Source organism: Ahaetulla prasina, chromosome 1 (genome assembly GCF_028640845.1).
Source record: "Ahaetulla prasina isolate Xishuangbanna chromosome 1, ASM2864084v1, whole genome shotgun sequence".
In the NCBI taxonomy this organism is placed as follows: domain Eukaryota; kingdom Metazoa; phylum Chordata; class Lepidosauria; order Squamata; family Colubridae; genus Ahaetulla; species Ahaetulla prasina.
In genome coordinates, this window is record NC_080539.1 from 303,335,286 (window position 1) to 303,344,983 (window position 9,698).

General features: G+C 40.5%; 1 protein-coding gene across 3 annotated transcripts in view; it reads right to left on the bottom strand.

Moving 5' to 3' along the window:
- STARD9 (StAR related lipid transfer domain containing 9) overlaps positions 1–9,483 on the bottom strand; it is a 121,904-nt gene extending 112,421 nt beyond the window's left edge. For all 3 annotated transcript variants that reach the window (XM_058161995.1, XM_058161993.1, XM_058161994.1), the window contains exons 1-2: positions 8,673–9,483; positions 591–660 (exon numbers count right to left, since the gene is read on the bottom strand). In XM_058161995.1, the coding sequence (XP_058017978.1) occupies positions 591–660; positions 8,673–8,719 (117 nt within the window). In that variant the 5' untranslated portion in view covers positions 8,720–9,483. The remainder of the gene's footprint in view (positions 1–590; positions 661–8,672) is intronic.
- Between the last annotated feature and the right edge of the window lie 215 nt (positions 9,484–9,698).

Below are 9,698 nucleotides of genomic sequence, written 5' to 3' on the forward strand. Positions count from 1 at the left end.
CTGCCTATCTAGCAGTTCAAAAGCATGCAAATGTGAGTAGATAAATAGATATCACTTCTATGGGAAGGTAACAGCACTCTGTGACATCATGTTGACCACATGACCACAGAAACATCTTCAGGCAGTGTTGGCTCAACAGCCCTTGAAACAGAGATGAGCACTGTCCCCTATAGACAGTAAAGACAAGCAAAGTAAAATCCACAGGGACTCCTTTCTTTAATCCTTCTGCAAAGTATAAATTTGTGGCAGGCTCAGGTTCACTCAGAGCTTCATCTAAGAATGGTGAGCTGAATCCACATGTTTCCACTCCAAGTGAAGTTATATCCAATTATGTCACCCTAGTGATAAAATAGTGATAAAATACCACATGTCTCTCGGATAGTCTAGTAAAACTCAAAGCTTGCTCTGGAAGCTTAGGAAATACTTTGTATTTGATATGTAGAGATGCAAGGTGATAGAAAGCAAAGAAACTACTGTTGTATAGAGTCTACTTCTATAGTGAACAATATTCTTTCATCCCTACACCACTTTGATTATATCTGATCAGTCATCATGTGGCTATTATATTTTGCCAGGTGTAGCAAACTTACCTTTACTTTTTTTACCGTTGCCACTCTATCTTCAATTTCTACAATTATTGCTCTTCCTTCTGCATGCTCTCTGTAAATATGAGAACAAACAACAATTAAGACATAAGTTTTTTTTTAATTAAAAGCCAAATATGGCAACTTTAAAATCTCATTTAGAGGAACAGCACTTGAAAGTACTTGTGGGTTCTTTCCACACATTTCTGCATGTTACAATGTAAGCATCAAAAGTAGCTAGTTAAAAAGGGGCAAACAGAGCCATCAAACTGACTATCCCTGTTTGTTAATTCAGTTGGATCAATTCACATTCTAAGCATACAAATAACAATCATAACAGGTGGCTGTATGTCGTAGGTCAGCCCAACATCTATGAACCACTTGAGGCTGGTAGAGGTACACCCTTTCCCTTGGGGTGCCAGGCATTTTTCTCTGCCACTGTTCATGTTGGTTTCCTTCCAGCAGAAAGAGCTCACCGCTCTGCACTGCCCAGTAGCTGGGTGGCTTGCACCAATGGCAGCAAAAGATATACCAGACACCTATTTGCAGTCATTTTAAAGCAGGGCATTTTGCAAAGAGAAACTGTGCCTTATACTCCCCATCCTGAGGGCCAGTTTGGTGTAAGGTTGAAAGGCTAAAACTGGAGAGATTGGCTCTGGTCCTATCTTAGCAAAAAGCCAGGTGGGTGATTCAGGGCTGGTCACTCTCTCTAGGTTCTAGGAGGAAGACATGGCAAGCGGCTTCCAAAAATGCTGCCAGGAAAACTGTAGGAAGCAGTTCTTAGGAATCAAGACTGACTTGAAGACAAAACATCTATCTTCATTAACACATTTTGAATCCTTCAGAGATGGGAAAGACTCTGAAGAAACACCAAAGAAGAAGAAAGCAGTTCCAAGAGACATGACAAGTGAGTGCTGTCATATCTCTCTGTCTCAGCACCTGTCTCAAGCTGAAGAGAAGACAAGTAAAAGAGATTCTTCTTCTTCTCCCTTACCCTTCATCTGCTTCTCTTCCACACAAAATGCTGACATAAATCCAGGAGCGAGTTTTGACACATCACTTGACCCCTGCCTGTCAAATCCTTGCTCTTCAACCCTTATTGTGGAGGATTACTGGTGTCATTGGAGTTGAGAGTAGGGAAACAAAATCAAAGGAATCTGCCAATCCCTGTCTGCAATATGCCCTTCACATAACCAGTAACGAGGAAGCAAATTTCATACAGCAGGATTCACTTTTAATAAACCATATGACTACGAAAAACTCCATTCTTCACCTACATTCATCAATTTACATTTTTTAAAGTTTCTTAAAATACTTTTGGGCCTGGATAAAGTGGTCAGGGCCCTCATGACTGTGAGCTTGGCCACCTGTTTATTAGATCTATGTGCCTCTTGCTTGGTAAAGCCACCCTGGGAGGTGACAAGTGGTTGGGTTTTGACGGTGGTGAACTCTTTCCATGAGAGAGAAGGTTGTCCCTTTATTTCTTAAGGAGGGGTTGGGTAGCACCTCTCCTAAAAAAAAAAACCCATCACTACACCCAACCATACTGGGCAATATTCATTCAGTATTCAACTTTTCCTTTTTTGGGGGAAGGTTGTTGAAAAGGTGGTCACCAAGAGTTTTAGAGAATCCTGGAGAAAGCAGATGATGTGGAATATGTTCAGTCTAGTTTCAAACCTGGGCATGGTACTGACCCAAAATTGATTGTGCTTTGGATGACCTCTGGTGTGAACAGTTGGGGGGAAGTACATAGAGTAGACCCTTGCTTTTCTTTATGGCTTTCAATACAATCAATCATTGTATCCTCCTACACCAGAGATCTGCAAACTTGGCTCTTTTAAGACTTGTGGACTTCAACTCTCAGAGTTCCTCAGCCAGCTCTGGGAATTAAAGTCCACAAATCTTAAAAGAGCCAAGTTTGCAGACCCCTGTCCTACACCAACTATAGGGGTTGTGTGTGGGTAGCAATGTATCGTTCTCCTCCTTCCTCTGGTGCGAATTCCAGTTGGTGTTAATCAAGAGTGAGAATTTCTGCCCTCGGACGTGGTTTCCACAGTTCTAGAAGGATTGGTATTCTTTCCACACCTGTTTAACATCTATGTGAAGTTGATGGGTAAGATCATCCATTGCCATGGGTGAAGTATCACCTCTGCTTCTGGCAAATTTTGTGATGCTTTAACAGTGTTTGGAAACTATGGGAGTTTGGATAGGGAACCAAAGAACAAATTCTATCAAGACTGAGTGGTTTTGGGTCTTGAGGCCTTTGGGTTCTGGAAACTTACCATCTTTGGTGCTAAATGGGATGTCACTACCCAAATCAGACCTTTGTGCAATTTAGAGGTCCCTTATCACTCTTGTTTGAAGACTAGATGGCAGTCTTAGCCAGGAAGGTCTTTGCAGAACTTTGTGTTGTATGTCAGTTCCATCCATTTATTGGCTCAGTAAGCAGTCAGTCAGTCACCCAGACTCTGATTATCTCCCAAATGGATTACTGTAATCGTCTAGGTGGGGTTTTCCTTGAACAGCATATGAAAACTGCAGCTTGTGCAAAATAAAGCAACTTTGACAGTTATGTGCACTCCTCAATTAGTGCATCTTGAATCTCTGTTCCACAAGCTCCGTTGGTTGCCAGTTTACTTCTGGGTTCAACTCAAGATGGTGGCAATGACCTATTAAGCCCTATGTGGCATGGGGTTGAATTATTTGAGGAAGCACCTCTTCCCAGTTACATTTACCCACTGCGTCAGATCCAGCACAAGAGGCATTTAGCAAGTCTCACCTATTAAAAGGAGTGCCATCCTGCAAGACCCAGATGCCACACTGATAAATGAATACTAGGCTTTGTGTATGCATGAAAATGTTCACATTTTTTAACAAATCAAAGTTGGGTCAGACTATTACAAACCTTGGGATTCCCCTAATCATAATTCATGAAAGCAGAACCAGTAAGGCATTTTGAAAAAGATGCAGAGGGCATGGCTCACATTGTCACTGATAGATAGATAGATAGATAACCTTTATTGTCACTTTTTTGTGGCACAAATTAAAAAATGAAATTCTGATGCCCATTCTCGAAAGAAATATATACACATACACAACGATACACATTGTATATATATGCAATATATGCATAATCACACATATATATTAACCACAGAGCATTTAGAATACATAGCGGAAAAAGAGTTTTGAGAGTTAACAATGTTGATACTATATGGTATAAAGCTATTACAGAATGTAGTTGTTCTGCTTTGGATACTGGGAAGCCGCCTCCCAGAAGGTAACAAAGAAAACCGGCCATGGAGAGGATATATAGCATCCAGTGGTGGGTTTCCAATATTTTTACCACCAGTTTACCCCGCATGTGCACGCTCGCTTCATGTGCATGCCTTCTGCGCATGCACCCAGACTCAAAAACGTGTCTAAATAGGATGCATAATGCTGGGGCAAGTGGGTGGGTCCACTAACAATTTTCGCTACCGGTTCACCTGAACCGGTACAAACCGGCTGAATACCACCTCTGGTAAGGTCCCAGGCAATACTGCGGACCCTGATCAAGCATCCTTTATATGCTATGTCCTGGATAGCAGGAAGTGAACTTCCAATAATCTTTATTGCCATCCAATGTTCTGTGTACACTGTACACAGCCAAATCTTTTCATCATTCATACTAATACATCCTATTTTCATTCTGTCAGACTTCACTAAACATGGCAATGCCAATTCTTCACAAAGTCAACCCCACATAAAGTCACAATAAGAATAGTTGAAGCCTCAGATTGGCCTAAAGATTCAAGCTGTATAATTGCAGGCAACAAAAAAGACACGTCTGTTTGTCTGTCGCCTGGAATGAAATCCTTAAATCCCTTAAATCTACTTCCTCCCACCCTTTCAAGTCAAAAGACTTTTTGCTGTTCTTTTCTCAGCACCGAGAGTCAGAAATATCTCTTTGTTTTCATTATTGTTTCATCTAATCTGGAAATTGTTGATTCCTCTTTACTAGCTTCAATCTTTATAAATTCACACAAACTGACATATAAATCATAGTTTACAGAACAATACCAGATATTTCACTTATCCTGCCCACACACAAATTATGGCTGGCTTCACATAACAAGCTAAATTGTGGCTTGTTTAGTGCCTTCTGTGAATCTTTCTGTTAAGGTTTATAAAACATAATCCATTTCAGTGTGCTGTAGAGACCCAGCCAACTATAATTTAGTCAGTAAACCAGAAGTAAGCAATTCATTGTTTTTTAAACTTGGCAGCTGTCAGATATGTGGACTTTGATTCCCAGAATTCCCTGACTAGAATGGGGTAAACACATACATGAGCACAGCTGGAGATGTAGGACCGTGTTTTTTTTCTCTCTAAAGAAGCTTCAAGCTATTCTTTTCTTTATTTGTATTTGTTTATTCTCCTTATGAAAGCCTGAGGCAATACATGTAATAACTGAAAGTATAGTGCTTAGAAAGCGGCACTGTTGAAATTGTGCACATAAAAATTAACAAAAATAAGTATTTTAAGATGTTTCTTTGTTTCTGCCAATTAAAGCTTAACTGCCTTAGAATGTCAACATAACACTGCAAGGCTGAGAAACTATCTTGCCTATAACAGTGAAAAGTTATTTATAATGGCCAAATGTCAGAAAACATGATGTAGCCATTGAGCTGCACCCAAAACAAAGACCTGACAGTACACAGACTGCATCTGTTTTATTTTTTTGTTATTCCCTCCCTTCTCCAGAGGAGGGATTATTTGTCACACAGATTTTGTACAACTCCAAAGTTTTTTTCTTCTATCCTCCCCCAAACTCCACAATACACATGTTCTTAATTATTTTATTATACACACATGTTCATACAGCAGTATAGCCAATAGTTATGGGAGCTGAATTTGCAGTACTGTAATTTTGTAAATCAAAATTATTGTTCAGTAATAGATAAGCATCAAGTCTGAGGATATGTGGAATTACTTAATAATGAAGCTCAAGCCACAAAGCAGGGAAAGATGATCAGGTAGGAAAATTATAGAGGGTTAAATGACTCATTGTAAGGTAAACCTCAAATTAGCTACAGTTTAAATTGAAAAATAAGGTCTTTCATTACTAAATAAAAGAAACAGATGAGATTATCATCTCATCAAGGAAAAGCAATAGATGCAATCTACATAGACTTCTGCAAAGCTTTTGACTCAGTAGTACATGATAAACTTCCCCTCAAACTAAAATCCTACATCATTTCGGGACCTCTTCACAATTGGATAAATGCCTTCCTTTCAAACAGACAACAAGTGGTCAAAATTGGCAACGCTATATCAAATCCTATTCCTGTCAAAAGTGGTGTTCCCCAAGGTAGTGTTCTTAGACCAACGCTCTTCATACTATACATAAATGATCTCTGTGACCTTATCTCAAGTTATTGTGTTCTCTTTGCTGACGATGTCAAACTATTTAATACCACTAACAATACTTCTACCCTTCAAGAAGACCTCGACTTAGTTTCCGATTGGTCTAAAACTTGGCAACTCCAAATCTCAACCAGCAAATGCTCAGTCTTACGTATTGGAAAAAAGAACCCTATCAACAAGTACAAACTTGATGGTCATTACCTTACAGACAACCCCCACTCTGTCAAAGATCTTGGAGTTTTCATATCAAATGACCTAAATGCCAAAGCCCACTGCAACTACATAGCAAAAAAGGCTCTAAGAGTTGTAAACCTAATTTTACACAGCTTCTTTTCCAAAAACTCTACACTACTAACTAGAGCATACAAAACATTTGCCAGACCTATTCTTGAATACAGCTCATCCGTCTGGAACCCATACCACATCTCTGACATTAATACAATCAAACGCGTCCAGAAATATTTTACTAGAAGAGTCTTCGCTCCTCCGAAAACAACAAAATACCTTATACCACCAGACTTGAAATCCTGGGATTAGAAAACTTAGAACTCCGCTGACTTTGACATGACCAGTGTTTAACACACAAAATCATCTATTGCAATATCCTTCCTGTAAAAGACTACTTCAGCTTCAATCGCAATAATACAAGAGCAAACAATAGATTCAAACTTAATGTCAACCGCTTCAAACTTGATTGCAGAAAATGACTTCTGTAACAGAGTTGTTAACACTTGGAACTCATTACCCGACTCCATAGTCTCTACTCAAAATCCCAAAATCTTCAACCAAAAACTGTCTACTATTGACCTCACCCCATTCCTAAGAGGACTATAAGGGGCGTGCATAAGAGCACAAAAGTGCCTACCGTTCCTGTCCTATTGTTCCCATCATTATATCAAATTAACATAGCTGTTGCCTACTTTTACTTATATATATTTATATATATATATTTCTTTCATGATGTGTTGTTGTTATTTATGACGATGTTTGTGTATACTGTTATGACAAAATAAAAAAAAATAAAAAATTCGCTCTAGTACTGAATCTGTTCAGCAGAAGTGAGTGCTAGAACAAAGAATTCTGACCTTGTTCAGGCTATATGGAAAAAAGAGTACTTGCTTTTTGAATATTTTGACAGTAACAAACTAAATCTAGATAAGTACTATACAGGTAGTCCTTGACTTATGTCCACAATTGAACCCAACATTTATGTTGCTCAGTGAGATAGTTAAGTGAATTTTCCCCATTTTACAATCTTTCTTGTCACAGTTAAGTTAATCACTGCAGTTGTTAAGTTAGTAACAATGGTTGTTAAGTGAACCTTGCTGCCCCATTGATTTTGCTTGTCAGAAGATCGGAAAAGGTGATCACATGAATGGAACACTGCAACCATCATAAATGAGTCCATTGCTAAGCATCTGAATTTTGATCACATGGCCATGGGGATGCTGCAATGGTTGTAAGTGTGAAAACTGGTCATAAGAAACTTTTTTCAATGCCACTGTAACTTTGAATGGTCACTAAATGAACTGTTGTAAGCCAAGGTATATCTGTATTCAAAAATAAGGCCAGTACTTATAAAAGCATGGTACTCAGTGACATAAAATAATTAGCAACAAAAATGTACTGAATAGGCCAGAGATGACTGGGAAGCTGATGAGTAGCACCCAGTTTCAAACTGTGACACGTGACCCATTTCACAAAACATTCATTCAAGCAAAGGAAGAAAGATGGAAGAATCACATTTTCTCATTTTAAAAAAAATAGAAATACAGTCTTTAAGGATCTGAATCTTCACAAATAACAAGAAGGGTATTTATTGTGTCCATAAACTGTAACTTGAAAAGATTTTTGTATCTTTCTTGAAAATGCATCTAAATTAGTTATTTAGCCTGAAATCATAATTAATAATCCCGATTTCAATGACAAATCCCCCAAGAAAGATATGATTGCTTTCACACAATCCATTGATAGTTAATTCAATCATGGTTTACTGTACTCAATTAACTCAATATTTTCTGGGTTCTCCCAACCCATTTGACCACTAATCACACAGATTGAGTTTACACACAGCACTCATTTGATTCACGGTACCATAAACACAGTTAAAAAGTATTCCATATAAACGAAGCATAGGTTACACATCTTGGAAAATTTTTGTGGGGGGGAGATATTCAGTATTACTAGAAAGCAGATGCAGAAAGTGCGTTGCATTTCTTAAAAAGTAGCGAAAGAAGAGAATATTTGTAGGTCAGGGTTGAACATTAAGTACTGCTTAGCTCTTACAGCCTTTGCACGTTTTCCTAACCAAAAGCAGGCTTGCCTTGTTTGGTCACGCCGCGCAGTGTGTAAATTCTCTTTTCTGCACGCTACACTTTAGGGACAGTCCCGACCTCCTTGCAATCCAGCACGACTCTCCTCACTTCTCACGTTCCCAAAGGGGAGCAAACCACTTTCATATTAACAACACAAACACACTCCTGGAAGGAGGAGCGCAAGTTAACCGGCGCCTCCTAGGCAAGCCTAGCTAGCAAAGCTCCGCTAACTGAAGCTCGGAGGAGAAAAGGGCGCAGTGCGCAAACCACCCGAGGCGAGTTTTTCCTCACTTGGGCAAGCACGTGTGGACACAAGTCCACGCGTTGAAGGCTTCCCCTTTCCGCTCCTCAGCCGTTGCCTCACCTTTTGCTGAGGGGCCGGACTCGCACAGCTACTTTGACGTTCGCCATGACCTCTCGGACCCCGGGGAGAAACGGCGCCACTTTGGCCGTTCGAGTCCCGGCTCCACATCACCCCGCTTGCTCCTCAGTCGCTGCTCAAGCGCTCCACGAAGAGCACCTCACCGGCGAGGGAAGCAGCGCCGCCGCCCGACCCCGCCCGGCCGTTCTTTGGGAGACCGGTGGGGGGGGAGGGAGGGAAAAGGCCTGCCCGCTTGGCAAGAGCAGAGGAAATGGGGAGGGGCGCCTTGGGCTGCTTGCGCCACAGGCTCTCCTCGGCTTCGGCTCCTTTCGGACGGGCGACAAAGCGGCCCGTTTCAAGCGCTGAAACCGAGAAGGAAACTCCGGGGCGGTTTTACCCGGAGCGGAATGTCTGCAGTTTTGGGCTGCTGATCTCATGACCCATCCTGGAAAAATAAGAAAACGACGCGATGAGCCTGATTTCGCCGTTTCGTGGACTCGCTCGAAGGATACTCCAAAGACAGAACCGCGTTGCAGCTACAACACTGTCGATTTGTAATAGATGTGTGTGTATGGACGCGGACCAACAATTGACCGATATAATAACAAAGGGGGACGGACAAGCTGACCAGTCGTTTGGGCAGCGAAGTAGGAAGTGTCTTGGCTTGTGTTCGCTTTACAAACACTTCTAATCGTTTCATAGTTCCCATCACCAATCTCTTTCCACTTATGACTGTATGACTATAACTTGTTGCTGGCAATCCTTATGATTTATATTGATATATTGACCATCAATTGTGTTGTACATGTTGTACCTTGATGAACGTATCTTTTCTTTTATGTACACTGAGAGCATATGCACCAAGACAAATTCCTTGTGTGTCCAATCACACTTGGCCAATAAAATTCTATTCTATTCTATTCTAAAGGACAGCGAACATACAGCTAATCCTCCATATACAGCAGTTCATATAGTGACCGTTCAAAGTTGCAACGGCACTGAATAATGACCATTTTTCACACTTACAAC